The 14,758-nt window shown below is 50.1% G+C and overlaps 1 protein-coding gene across 5 annotated transcripts in view; it reads left to right on the forward strand.

Annotated features, from left to right (window-relative positions):
* Positions 1 to 532: 532 nt before the first annotated feature.
* The window catches only part of AGRN (agrin), a 216,395-nt gene continuing 202,169 nt past the window's right edge, over positions 533 to 14,758 (forward strand). For 3 of the 5 annotated variants that reach the window (XM_030537623.1, XM_030537625.1, XM_030537624.1), the window contains exons 1-2: positions 533 to 1,046; positions 13,638 to 13,899. In XM_030537623.1, the coding sequence (XP_030393483.1) occupies positions 819 to 1,046; positions 13,638 to 13,899 (490 nt within the window). In that variant the 5' untranslated portion in view covers positions 533 to 818. The remainder of the gene's footprint in view (positions 1,047 to 13,637; positions 13,900 to 14,758) is intronic. The other 2 variants (XM_030537626.1, XM_030537627.1) reach the window with 1 other exon arrangement.

Raw genomic sequence — 14,758 nt, forward strand, 5'->3', positions numbered from 1 at the left:
GTACACATGCAAATTCCTACTACCCTTCATCGGAAAGGTCGGATCCAAATATTATTATTAGCTCAAGTGGGAGGAGGAAGTCCCTCTGTGGGGCCCCAGGTGAATGGACAGAGCATGTGAGTGGCTGTGTTAATGAGTGACAGCGTTTGTGCCGGCTACCAAGTGCGGGTCTGTCTCTTCCTGGCCCTGGGGGGAGTCAGGCAGATACAGCTGCCTGGAAGTGGGCGCTAGTGAGCGGCCGGGCCAATGTGCCGCTAAAATCTTCACTTTGCCTGCTTAGGGTGACCGTGCCATTGGCGGGGGGGAGACGAGCGGGGGCAAGTGTCACCAAACCAAGAGAGGGAAAAGGAAGGACACACAACCTGCCACTTCCCCGGGGATCGCTCGCGCTTCAGAGCTCCCTGCACCTTTAAAAGTCCGAGCACGTTGGAGTCCTGGTTATCCATTAACCTGATGGGAGTGTGTTTCCTGGGGGTGGCGTTTCTCGCCAGCCCTGCAATAAGAGACGAGACGAGCAGGCAGCAGGGCTGTTTTGCCAGCCCTCCTCTCTCCCCCCACCCCTCCCTGCCTTATCAGCAATTCAGATTGCATGCAAATCTCCAGCCTTTCTCAGCCGGGCGCAGGCAGAAGGAGAAGGAACATTTCTCCCTGATCAAAGCTGGGAGGGGAAAAATTCCTCTGGGGTCTTTCCCCTCCTTTCCTTCTTCCCCACGCTGGAGCCCAAGTAACCTCCCCTGGGCGCGCCCGGGCTGCTTTGTTCGCCCCGGTGCAGTTTGGGTGACTCCTTGGGGGAAGAAGAGGGTTTTGTTCGCCGCTGGATGAGCCGCTTCGGTTTCTTTTGTGCGGCGATGGGGGGAAGGCGGAGCGGGGCTGCGGGGCTCTCCGCCTGGGCGCTGGCGCTGCTGGCCGTGGGGCTGGGGGGCTGCTCGGGCAGCTGTCCCGAGAGGGAGTTGGAGAGGAGAGAGGAAGAGGCGAACGTGGTGCTGACGGGCACGGTGGAGGAGATCATGAACATGGACCCGGTTCATCACACTTACTCGTGCAAGGTAACGCGGCGGCCGGGCCACCAACGTCCCCCTGGGCTGTGGGGGCGGGTGAGGACTGCGATAAACCGGCGAGGGACAGCGTGTAAACGGCCCCTCGCCGCTCCGGAGTGAAACCTGCTTCCTTCCCCTCCACCCGCAGTTCTCCGCTTGTTGCTTTCCCCTCCGCTGGGCAGGATCTAGCCCGACACCCACCCGGGGTTTGGAATAAGCCCTGGGGAGATTCCTGCCCAGCGAGGCATCAGCTCTGCTCCAGTTAAACACACAAGCTTGTGGGCAACTTGGGGCTTTCACTAAAAAAAAAAGTTTCCTTGCTGTGTAATTTCTCCTTCTTCATGGTTTTGTTCGCTAAACTTAGATCTACGGGTTTTTAAATTGAAGGAACATTTTTTAAAAAAATCCTCCCCCAAAATATGGGTTAGATGGAAGCAGTCGCTGTGGGGAATGGAGCGAGAAGAAATGGATCAGTCTGGGTCAATTTCACGCTTCTGGGCTGTTGTTCCTTGTTTCCCTTCTGTCTCCCATCTTCAACCTCCTGGAGTCTTGCAAGGAACACACTGATCCCGAGCCCCCTTAGAGCGGTGTAACCCTATCGACTCCAGTAGGGTTATTCCCCATTTACACCAGTGTCACGGAGGAGAATCCGGCCCCTTCTTTGCACTTTCTCAACTCCCCCTTCAAATCCTAACAAGTGCGTTAAATAAACCGTGAACTCTCAGATTGCAGCAGTCCAAAGAAAGCAACAGCAAAATCCCCCCTCTAAATCTCAGTTCCTGGAAAGTTAATCTGGAAACCACTCTCCCAATATTTATTTTAACGTGTGCGGTAGTAAAACTTTAAATCTGAACAAGTTCCTTTTTCTGCAGGAACATGTGTTTTTTATTGCATGAATTGAGGCTTAAGTGTGTAATTATATATTTTTAGACTGCACGATTTTTTTTTTTAAAAAAAGCTCAAACTGCTTCCAGAGGACTCTGTAAAGGCTGCTTTTAAAAGGATCCCCCCACCCTTCAGTGCTGAATGTGAAGGCTTAAAACTAGCTGCTGTAGGTACTTGTGTGCAAGAGAACCCATCTCCATGTTTGCTCTAAAAGCATCTTGAGTTTCTTCGGTACAAGCTATTGTTTTAACTATGAATCTCTGGCCTCTGGCTATGTTTTTTTTAAAGCTAAGACAGCACTGAGAAACCTGAAATGCCATCCGCCTGGTTGTCAGCTAACATGCTGCAAGGTTTAACCCTTTCCAGGAAGGGAGTCCTTTTGCAGTGACTCACTACTTGTTAAGGCGGTGGCTTAAAATGCAGATACCTGGGTGGGACCATTCCCGTTTCCCCATTTCAGTTGGGACTCCTGTTCTGGAAAGTGCTGAGGAACCTCCTGGGATTAACCAGCGGGTCTGTCTTAGTGGGCCCTAGTATGATGCCAGTACTGGTACCCTGGCAGGAGGTGTCAGCCAGTGGGGAAGGCAAGAGAAGCACTGGGAAGGATGGGGTGCATTAGGGAAGAGAATCCACCGGATCTCTGGGGGGGATGTCTTGCAACCTTGTTGGACAGTTGTACCAACTGAAGACCTCCACTTTACCCTCATTCATTAATATTGCTCTGCCTGCACTCCAACCCCTTCATCAAAGCATGCTCCCTACCCCCTAGTCTGATCAATTAGATCATGGACCCTCCAGGCTAGTGCAGGGACTTTTGTCTGCAAGTGTCTAGCACATCATGGGCACATGAAAAATGAATAAGCAATTGCAAGTCGGGTGACAGACAGCAACTGTGAAAAATTGGGACGGTGGTGGTGGTGGGGTAATAGGAGCCTATATAAGAAAAAGACCCAAAAATTGGGACTGTCTCTATAAAATCTGGGCATCTGGTCACCCTAATTGCAAGCAACTGAAGTCCCATGGCAGGCTGGGACAAATGCAATCGAATGGGAGTTGGGTGGCCTCAAGGCACCAGGAGGGCTAGTGCCAAAGGCTCATAATCAAAGCAGAGGGGATAACAAGTGCCCCATTAGAGGGGGATGAGGGAGGAAATGTTCCAAGCCTCCACTCCCCAACTCCTTCCCCCCTCCAAACGTATGACCAATGGCTTTGTTTTAGGAGAGCAAAATCCAGGTTTCCTTTCATGGGTGCAAGACCCTAGCAAACCTCTTAATTTTCACTCCTACTTTCCTACTATCACAGTCCTACCTCCTCTGCAGCTGTCCTGCCGGACCCTTTGCACATACTGTTCAAAGTGTCTGCTGCAAGCACCCGGCACTGGATTGGAAAAGAAACCTTTGAGTCACTGTGGAACAGCAGTTCTCCGAAGACTTCAGCTCGATGCGCAGCAGTGATCAAACAGGCTAATAGAGTGTTAGGAAGTAGTAGTAAAAGGATACAGAAAATATCGGACTGCCACTAGATAAATCCATGGTGCAGGCACACGTCGAGTACGGTGTCCAGTACTTGTCCCACCCAAGAAAGGATAGAGTGGAACTGGAAAAGGTTCAGAGAAAGGGCAACAAAAATGATCAAGGGTATGGAACAGCTTCCATATGAGGAGGCACTAAAAAGATTAGCGCTGTTCATCTTAGAAAAGAGATTTTTTGGGGGGGAAGAGAGACATTAAAAAGGGCTATAAAATCATGAATGGTGTGGGAAAAGTGACTAGAGAAGTGTCATTTACCTTTTCCCAGAATACAAAAAACCGGGGTCACTCAATGAAATTAATAGGCAGAAGGTTTAATACAAACAAGAGGGAATACTTTTTTTCCACACAGCACCCTGTTAACTTGTGGAATTCCTGGCCATGGGATGTTGTGATGCCCAAAAGTATAATTGGGTTAAAAAGAGAAGTGGGTAGGTTCATCAGTGGCTATTAGTCAAGATGGTCAGGGATGCAACCCTATGTTTGGGGTGATCCTAAACTTCTGATGACCAGAAGCCAGGAGGGAAAGACGGGGTGGATCTCCAACTGCCCTCCTGAAGCTCTGGTATTGGCTACTGTTAGAGAGAGGATACTGGGCTGGATGGACCCTTGGTCTTACCCACTATAGCAGTTCTTATGAGAATGATCTGAGCTGTAGTGATGGAGGGAGGACTGTGGTCTGTTGGGCGTGGCTTTTATTTTTAGTAACTACCTAGAAATGCATCCCACTCAGCTTGGAATAAGCATGCTCAGGAGGATGGGGGCACGTTACTGATGTAATATTGGCCGTGGCAACAGACACATGAGACAAGCGCTGCTTGTATAGGCTATTTTATTTGATACCACTGCTTTATTGGCATCCTAGTAGTATCCAGAGACCCCAAACAGGAACCCTTTGTATTACTAAGATGCGTTTTCAGCCCCAAAGACCTTACAGATCCACCCCCAAAAGCTTGATCTCAGATCTGCGCCAGAAATGCCCATGTTATCTCGGGTTGGCAGTATTACCAGCTATCATGACTTGATCATATTTGGTTCTTTTCTTTTAAAATAAATAAATAAAAAATCCCAACAAGCTAAAATCAAGTGGCTATGTGGGATGCCAGTTTTTTTGAGTAAGTTCTTAGCCCTCATGGCTGCAGAGGAAAAGCTTGAAAGGGGACTTGAAAGCCAGAAGGCAAATAAAAAAGAACCCCCAAGTCTGTGTCTTTCTCTCAAAATAAAATCTCATTGGTTTGGCATGACTCTCAGTTTTTAAATGTTTAAGCTTGGCAATGCTGCTGTTTCTATTGGCCTGGTTTTTATTTTAATCTTTATTTAAAATACTTTCAAGTGAAACCTACATTTGATTTTTGTTTTGTTTTGTTGTTGCTGAAATTGTCGTGTGTAAGTGTCTTTCAGAAATGCCCTCTTCTGAATCTGTCTAATTGCAACTGGCCACATTTTGCCCTCGGCTACAGCCATGCACGGTGACCATGGTGACGTGCATAGGTATAACCAAGGGCAAAAATCTCCAAGGTGCAGAAGTGATTTTGCTGGCTAAGCTAGCAAGAAAATGCCTGCCCCTTTCCTTACTAAAGGGTCGCTAGTAATTGTTCGCAGGGTTCCCTCTGAAATCCCACCTCTAGTTCATGGCAGCTTTTCTTATTGCAAGAGGAAATGTAAGGGCCTAGTTTGTGGTATGAGTATGAGTTACCTTAAATACATGCCCAGAAGAGCGAATGTTATGAGTGCTGGGTGGTCTGTGAAGAGCAAGCCTGGGAATATCGGGAGAAGATTCTCATGTTTGCTGCTTTAGCATATCATTCCTTCCTGGTTAAATTCTAACCATCAAAGTTGAAGCCTTTGATATACAGAGATAAGCAGGTTAGGACTGATAGAGGAAATTAAAGTTAGTGTTAGATAAACATCCTCAAATTGCTGCTGGCCATTAATTTGCTTTTTGAAGAGATCAACAATCTGAGACGGGCCAGACAGACAAACTGTTGCATTAACACGGGGGCCTGCGAATCTTTCCTTCCCTAGAAGGGGCTGGTATTTCAGGCACAGTCACTAGCTCTGTTTCCTTTATACTTTGCTCCTGAGCAATGGCCCGAGATCAAGATAGTGCTTGAGGAGATTCCTGATGGCTAATGGGCACTGCTATTCTTTCTGTGCCTGGCATGTTTCAATCTATTTCCAGCCCACGTATTGGCCTTCTTTTCCACTTGGTTCTCAAACGTATCTTCTTCTTGTGTCTTGGTTTGACCTGACATCCGTGCACTACCAGTAGATGCTCCATTCAACAAACTTAGCTGGGATCCAGCCCCATAGGAAGCCTTGGGAAGTATATGGGCCCTGTTACCTCCAAGCAATGTGTGCTATTGTGGGGAGACCTGGATTTGGATGATGAATGTGTGTGAGTGAAATTAGGCCTCGTGCTTTGCCAACTGAGCGGGAGGTGGAGGACGGGAGTCGACGGGAGAGCGGGGGTCGATTTATTGCATGTAGACTAGACATGATAAATCAACCCCTGCTGGATCGATCGCTGCCCGCCTATCTGGCGGGTAGTGTAGACATACCCCATGTCTACACTACAGATGTACGTCGGTGTAATGACGTTGCTCAGGGGTTTGGAAGGAGGTGGGAGAAGCTCTCCTGTTGGCGTAAGTAGTGTCTTTGCTGAGTGCTACAGTGTCACAGCTGCAGTGCTGGAAGGGTAGACGAGCCCTCAGTGTGGCCTGACTGCCCCTCCACTCTGAAGTGTGCTAGCTATGGAAAAGCAGGGTGGTGCCGCACGTCAGGGCAAGGGGCATTGGCAGAGCAGTGCAGGTGGAATCCTGCACAGCATCTGGCTAGCGCTGACGTCGGCCTGTGTCGTCAGCCCTTCATTTTCCAGGTCTGCTGAGGTCAAGCAATAACTCTGCTGCCTCCCAGCCCTTGCTCGGCTTCGGCTCATGGAGTTGAAAAGCTTCATTCCCGGGAAGCGTCTAGTCCTTTAGAAACTTCTACCCACTGCAGAACCTTGCAGCTCCTGGCGGTTGTGTGGGAATCTCTCTTTAGTCGGGTTTGAGACCAAGTTGCTTCAGCTGTCTGCGGCGCTGGTTCTACTTTCCAATGGCGGGAAGGATTTCCTGGCCTTTTGGGAGATGCCTTTCCCTCTAGTTTGCATTTCACTTTAAATCCTTCTGTGCCAAGTGTTTCTCAAATAAAAGTGCTGCTTCTGCTGCCCCCTCATCCCCCTTCCCCCCAGCCCTTAGGAACCCCTGAGAACACGCTCTTAAGCCCAGTATTCTGCACGTTCCTTGGCCAAAGAGAGAAGGAGACCTCTTAACTACTCTGGTTGGCAATTAGCTTTAGCCTATTTTTTCTTCTCTCGTGCTGGGCATTTTTCTTCTCAGTGTAGCCAATGAGTCACTGGAGAAGAAGCCTTAACTGTATTTGATGATGAATGAGATGCCCTTCAGGCAACTGTCAGTTGTGGTGCCTCTTGCATCCAAGAAGGAGTGGAGAGAGAGCCCCGGCTTGTGTTACCTTGCTTAGTGCAGTAACCTGAACTCCAGGGCCTCCCTATCTGAATATATATTCACAGGATGAAGCGAAAGCTGAGGGCTTTCTGGCCCTGATGGTGAAAATGTCTCTTCACCATTCAACACAAGTGGTGTCTTTCCTTCTCCCCCTCCCTCCACATTTGTGAGTTATTACTTAGTGAAGCTGAGACTTTTTTGGGGGGTGTGGGGAGGACAGTTGCCCTGGGGGTTCTGCCAGTGCAGGCTACTTTTGCTGGATAAGAATGGGGTGAGGCGGGTGCTGCTTAGGAAAATGCCTCAACTTGATTCTGTGGATAGGTGTAACCACAGGCAGTTCTGCTGCCACACCGAGTGCTTCAAAAATAATAATAACCCCCCCCCCTAGCCTGCAGTGTGGAAGGCTGGCAGGGAATTGGGAGGCTCCCCTTTGCCTTTCACAGAGTTCAGACCAGCACTAATCTGATGCAAGCAGGGAACTGCATTCCTTAACTCTCTGCATCCTGGCCCTCACCTGAGCTGGTGTCGCAGGCAGCCCCCTACCTGCTCCCCGATGAGACGGAGAAGCACTTGTGCGCAGATCTCTCTCCTGGTGCGAACGCAGGGATTCATGTCTGAGCCGAAGAGAGGAAAGCTGCCTGTTCGTTACCCCTGCTCGCCGGGTGAAGCTGCTCGCTGGCCGATTGCCATCATGCTCTCAAGACAGGGCTCGCACCCGCCGGGCCAGGTACAGCTGAGCAGTTGGACTTTGAAGCCAGTCGCTGCCAGGACTGAGTCAGGCAGAGAAAATTGCTTCCGACAACACTTGCTTTGCTTGTCCACTTCTTTTCCCCCTGCCTCTGAAGATTGCAAAGTGTGACTCCAGCTTTAGGTTGGGCTGCCCGGGGCCAGGAAAGGGCTTCTTGATCCCTGTAAATCTTTGCTCTTACTTTACCGTGGCATAAATTAACATTGGCACAAGTGGTGTTAAAGTCCCCTAAATCCAGGAGACCTGGAAGTGGGAGGGAGAGCATGCGACTGGAGCAGGGGTTATGGAAAAGCCAAACGTGAGCTCCTCCGTCTCTTCTAGCATCTACTCGCCACACCTGAGTGCCCCTCTGTGCACTCCTGAGACGTGGTTGTTTCGGAAGGTGTCAATTGTACAGGCTGATGCTAAGCAGATTGGAACATAGGAATTGCCTGGGGCATGTTCTGCAGGGTAGGGACTGCCTTGTCTCTGGCCTCCTTGAAAGATTCATCCTGTGTAACCCCTTTTCCTTGTTTCCAGTGAGTGCAGCTGCCTGAGTGAGACCTGGCTGGAGAGACATTATTTGAACCTGACTCTAGACCACTACGGTCCTTGAAGGTTGTTGACAACACTGACTCCGAGCCTTCAAAAGTCATGAGTCTGGCCCCAAGAAATCACGAGAGTGAGATTAAAACCACACCGGGGCCTCGACACTGCACCCAGGAGCATCTGCGGGGGGCACTGGGATGATGTGCTTTTTGGTGGGTGATCCTGTCCCAAAGGCAGCTGCTGTGCTTTGTACGAGCTGTGGGCAGGACAGTCAGTGGTTCAGTCTCGAGGTTGGATTGTGGCTGCTTGGTCCTCATCCAGAGCTGGTGGTAAGTGCACTGTTGCAATCTATGCAACCAGGAGCAGAGATGAACCCAGCATAGGGTGGCCAGACATCCTGATATTAGGGACTTTGTCTTATAGGACCCTATTACCTCTTCATAGGACTTTATTTCCCCCCATCCTGATTTTTCACATTTGAGATCTGTGCATTACACCAGGGGTCTGAACTACTCTGACACTTGAATGGCAGATGCTTCTCATAAGGGGGCAGTCAGGGTCTTTGCTGGCAACCTTAGTGTTTCACCTTCCCCAGCAGCAATGCATTTCTCTTGTTCCCACTCCCCAGCAAGCTGTTTCTGATCCCCTTTCCATGTGCTATGGAATGGACCAGGGGGACTGGCTGTTGAGGCTCCTGAGTCCTCTTGCTGACTACAAAGCAAGCCAGCGGCATAACGTTGTGAAGACTGTCCTGATTGCTCAGTGCCTCAGTGTCTCCATCTGTAAAATGGGCATGGCAATTGCCCACTTCTAATGCACATTGAGATGTAGGGTGAAAAGTACTCTCACGCCGGGAAGCCTTTCTCTTGCGTTATCTGTGTGGAGAGGCATGAACCCAGTCTTTAAAACCCGCAGATCTCCTTTAGACCACGTTGATGTAAATAGCCACGGTCTCATTTCGGAGGGTGGCTTTCAGAGCCTCTTGCCTGCAGACTCCTCCCCGTCCCCCACGGCTGCACTGTTTAATATTGCATGCTCTGAAGTTCACTAGGGGAGTTGTGACAGCCGTGGAAAGCAGGTGACTGACCTCTTGGCTGCTGGCCTAGCGGAAAGAACACGGAGAGGAGCGGGAAGCATGGGGAAAATGAGGGCTGACTGTGCTCACGGACAGTCTGGAGCAGTCACAAGGAGATCTAGGGTAACGCTGATGTGCCACGATGTATACACTTGCTAGCAAGCTTCTCTCTTCCCCCTTGAGCAGATCTCTCGATGAACTCTTTTTACATAGGCAGAGCTCTATGCTTCCTGACTGCTCCCTTCGGAGGGAATCACAGTACCAAGGGGACCTTGAACTCCTGGGCAATGGACAGGGAACTTGCCTGTCTTCGTCCTCCCCCCTACCCCATGGTGTGCAGTAAATTCTTCCCATTACCCTGTCTCTTCCCTCTGCCCCGTGCGTTTCTTTAGGAGCAGTTTCGAAAAGGAGAGAGCACAGCCCCAGGGACACACTGAGCTCCCAGCTTGTTTTGATTTGCTAACAGATCTCCTGTGCTCGGCTGGTTTCTTCTCCTTTTTTGGAGGGTGTGGGATGAGGTGGGGAATCTGCTGGCTGCTGGGTTATCTCTGGGGTAGAAGAGCCTGTCTTCCCGCAGGGAGAAATAAACCCTTGTCTCGCGGCCAGGCAGTTTATTTTCCTTACTGGAGTTAGATGAGTGAGGGGAGCTGTGCTTTACTGCCAAATTATCCAAACATTTCAGCAAAGTCTGCTTCCAGCACAGGCTTCCTGTAACAATTTATAGGAATGCCTCTTGTCACTTTAAAGAGAACTCTGTCTTCCCCTGCCTGATTGGCTGCTCCCTTGTCAGAGCGGGGAATATTCACTTCTCCCCCTCCAACTCTCTTCTGCCCACGCTCTCAATGCTCCTGCGTCAGAGCTACGATCCCTGGAATGGATGGAGACCGTTTTCTCTAGCTGGTCAAGGCTGCTGTCTCCCCGGCTTGGGGGCATCACTGGATTTAGCGCACGCACTGTCTTTTCAGAAGCAGTGTTGCAGATCTGACCGCGAAGAAAATGCCGGATACCAGGCTGTGCAACGTATGAAATCTCCCAGGGAAATATTTCAGCGATAGCCCAGTACAGTGTCCTCTTCAACTAGGAAAGAGGGATTCCCTGTGACAAGGAGTTAACTTGAAAACTCCCCTTTTGAGAGGCCAATTGTGGCATCGAACAGTTACTTTTCCACTCTCTCGTTAACTTGGTGGCCTGGGTTTGCAGCAGGCCAGCCGATTTGCTCTGCATGCACAGCAGCCGGAGACAGAAAATTATGGATCTGGTTTCCCTGGGAGCATCCAATCAAGTATAACACCCTCTGCTGTGAACCATAATTCCCTTATTAGTCACGGGCAGAAACAGGGCAGATGTGACTGACATTCTCGTCTGTCGCTCTGCCAGCTGCATGTGGCTGCTCTCAGTGTCCCTTGCTGCCAGGCACCTGCTCTCAAAGCCAGCCATTGGGAAGACGTACCAGAAAATCAAAGTTCAAACTACATTGGGTGGAACCAAGTTTTTAAAGTTTTCAGATACCTTAACCATGTCCTGATGCAATAAATAATATATCACTGAGGCTGGCTCTATGGAAGCCATCTGCAGCAGAGGCAGGGCATGGCAGGGTTGTTGGTTTTTTTGCCTCTGTTGCAAAGGAAACTCCTAAGCAGGATGCTATAACGTAACTCCGCCAACTGGCGCACAAGGAAAGCCCAAAGCAGAAAAGGAGGCAGGGGCTGGATGTTCCCTCCTACGTTGGTTTCCGTATCCTTCCCAAGGGGATTGCAGAGCGGTGCTAGGCATGCCCAGGGCCGAAGGGAAGGAGACTGGGTATGTAGCTTGTATCAAACACTTTAACCCCACCCCCCAAACAACCTAAGATCCTTGAACGCTGACACCTTTTCTGGCAAGTTTCAGCCTTGGGTGAATCCTTATGCCACTGATGCACCTTGCTGCGACTCGAAGGGCAATCACACATGTGTAACCCTAAGCATCTGCATTGTGGAGAGGAGCAGGAGGCAGCATTTTCTTGTTGCTGCTGATGTTTATCCCTCCAGCCCATCACAAGAACAGCTATACTAGGTCAGACCAAAGATCCATCTAGCTCAGTGACCTGTCTTTCAACCGTAGCCAATGCCAGGTGCCCCAGAGGGAATGAACTGACCAGGTAATCCAAGTGATTCACCTGTCACCTATTCCCAGCTTCTGGCAAACAGAGGCTAGGGACACCATCCCTGCTCATCCTGGCCAATAGCCAATATCCTCCATGAACTTATCTAGTTCTTTTTTTGAACCCGCTTATAGACTTGGCCTTCACAACATCCTCTGGCAAGGAGTTCCACAGGTTGACTGTGCCTATTCTATTCTATTCCCCTCTGGGGACTGTAAGGCCGTGCTTGCCGGGGCTAATTCTGCCCATGGCTCAGACGCTGTTGTTTTATATAGCACAATCAATTGTGCATGGAGCTTTGCAGGCATACAAGGCAGGCACCACCCTAGAGAGGTCTGTAACCTGAATGAGAATGAGAACCCCAAATGGCCTTGTCATGGTTGCTGGGCCTGAGTGCTCTTTCTTGGGCATCCTCCTCGTGCCGTACCTCCCTGTAACACTCTTACGCTGGGCCTGGGCTACAGCACCTTGCGAGGAAGGCCCAACTCCTTCAGATACCTCTGTCTGCTTTCTCTGCCCAAGAGCCCGAGTGGCTACCCACCCTTTGGGAGCGAGTCCTTTTTCTGACTGCTGTAGTCTTTCATCTTCTGGTTCCCAGGCCTGGTCCTGCCCTGGTTTTGTCTCTTATCAGCTTCAAGTGTTTGCTGAGAATTGGCTTATCTGGAGTCATCCTCCCCCCCTTCCTACTGGGTTTCTCCCCCACTTACAGCTTCCTATAAAACAAGACCAACATCTTGATGCAGTGAATATCTCAGTGACCAGGTCAGCTGGCAGTATTCATGCCTAGGGCCCTACCAAATGCATGGTCCATTTTGGTCCATTTCATAGTCATAGAGTTTTAAAAATCATAAATTTCATGATTTCAGCAATTTAAATCTGAACTTTCAAGGTGCTGTAATTGTAGGAGTCCTGACCCGAAAAGGAGAGAGTGTGTGTGTGGTATCACAAAGTTATTGTAGGGGCGGGTTGCAGAACTGCTACTCTTACTTCTGCACTGCTGCAGGCGATGGCGCTGCCTTCAGACCTGGGCAGCTGGAAAGTGGTGGCTGCTGGCTGGGGGCCCAGATTTGAAAGCACAGAGGATGGGGTGGTATAGTATTGCCACCTTTACTTCTGTGCTGTCGTGCTGGGCTCTCAGCAGCTGCCACACTCCGGTCACCCAGCTCAGAACGCAGTAGCGCAGAAGTAGAAGTAGCAATACCACAATCCCCCTAAAATAAGCTTGTGACCCCTATCCTGCCCTGCAACTCTTTTGGGTCAGGACTCCCAATTTGAGAAACGCTGGTCTCCCCTGTGAAATCTGGATGGTATAGGGTAAAAGCACGTAAAGGACCAGATGTCACGGTGGGGTGGGGGAACCAAATTTCCCGGTCTGTGACATGTGTTTTTTCTGGCTGTGAATTTGATAGACCCTATTCATACACAGTTCTGGAGCTGCTCCATTTCCATCCCAGGCCATCACCTTTCTTTGGGGTTGGTAGTAGGGGTGGGGAAGGGAGGCTGTGCCACAGCCTTGCTGATGAGGATGGTTCTCCCCCCACCTCCTTGTGGGTATGTTACTCAGTGAACAGTGCATGATTGCTGGGGAGGACAGGACAGTGGGATGCAGTTGGGGCAGCTGTTCCTGCTGAATCCTGATACTGCTTTGGAGCAATAAACTACTGCAGGAGCAGTGGGCTGGGGACGCAGAAAGAGGCTGCTGCAACTTAGCAACCTTCCGCCTGGTTGGGAGCGGACAGCAATGGCAGACCCAGAGGACTGAAATACAGTGTGCGACCCTGTAATGGGTCAGTCACACCTGCACCTGAAAGACACCTGGGGAATGGAGGGGGTCTGTCTCTTGCACTCTTGGCAATGCTTCTGTGGCAAGAGAGAGATTGAAAATTGGTTTTGTCACTCCCGCTGGCAGGCTAACTGTGTGTGTGTGTGTGTGTGAATGAGTGAGATGAATTCAGTTTGGGCAGAGAGAGGACAATGCCCACGGGGATCAATCCTCACTCACGTTTACTGCTCTTGGAGGGGCTTGCTCATGAAATTCACTCCTGCTGAGGATTTATAAGCTCTGCTTACTCCTCTCAACTGGAGCTTTCGTGGGGGCTTGATGAAGATTCACTAGCCCTCGCGCTCTGACCAGGGCAGTGTTGTGTTCTCACACTGGGACCTCCTGTGTTTTCTCTCTCTTTACTCTAGGTGAGAGTCTGGCGGTACCTAAAAGGCAAAGACATTGTAACGCACAAAATCCTCTTGGACGGTGGGAACAAAGTGGTAATCAGTGGCTTCGGGGACCCCTTAATTTGCGACAACCAGGTCTCGACAGGGGACACCCGCATTTTCTTTGTCAACCCTGCCCCCCACTACCTGTGGCCCGAACACAAGAACGAGTTGATGCTGAACTCCAGCCTGATGCGGATTACCCTGCGCAACCTGGAAGAGGTGGAGCACTGCGTGGAAGGTGAGGCTGGTTCCTTGCATGTCCCCTTCTTTCTCTCCCCCCACCCCGCAGGGCTGCTATCTTTGTGCATCTGTACGGTAAGAACCATGGCATTGGTGTGATGGGGTGAAGCCCTTGCAGAGCCAGGGAAAGAGAGCTGATCGGCTTGGTGAGCTGTCAAACACCCAGAGACAGAGGGGAGGGACTTCCCTTCCCTGCAAAGTCTTCTGGGGAGGAAAGCCCTCTATAAAACTCCTTGGCTTCCAGCTGGGAGTCAGAGTTGCTGAAGGAACCTGAGCCTGTAAATCTTGGTATCTTTTTAAAATCCCTTCGACTGAGTCTTCTGTACTCTGCCGTAATAGGTCAAGTCCTGGCTCTGTGGCCACTTCTTATTCTGAGCCATGGCGATTGGTAAATCTGTGAAATGGTGTCACTGTTGACCCTACTGGTCAAATGGGTTGGACATGTTGTTCTATGTAGTCCCAAGGCAGCAGCAATGCTGCTGCTGTTGTGAACTGATACCATCTCATCAGCTAACTGTGTGTGGATGGCTGATGACCAAGAAGCCCTGTTCTGGGAAGTAGCAGTTAAAATCATTGTGGAGCCAAGCAATGTCATTTTAACTTTACGCTACAAACGTTGGTCAGCGCAAGTTATGTCGGCGTACCATGACTCTGGTTCAGACTTTCTCCGTTTTGTAATTTTGTTCACTTAAGTCATCCCTGCAAACTCGGACAGGGATCTGAGAAGCAAGCCGGCTTCTTTCTGGCTCCTGTAACCTCAGTGGGAACAAAGCTTCCATACATAGGTACAAAGAGAAGAACTTGGCCCAACAGTTAAAGTTGGTGAATAAGCTTGATGAGCGAGCTGTAACTTGAAT

This window comes from Gopherus evgoodei, chromosome 18, assembly GCF_007399415.2.
Source record: "Gopherus evgoodei ecotype Sinaloan lineage chromosome 18, rGopEvg1_v1.p, whole genome shotgun sequence".
NCBI lineage: Eukaryota > Metazoa > Chordata > Testudines > Testudinidae > Gopherus > Gopherus evgoodei.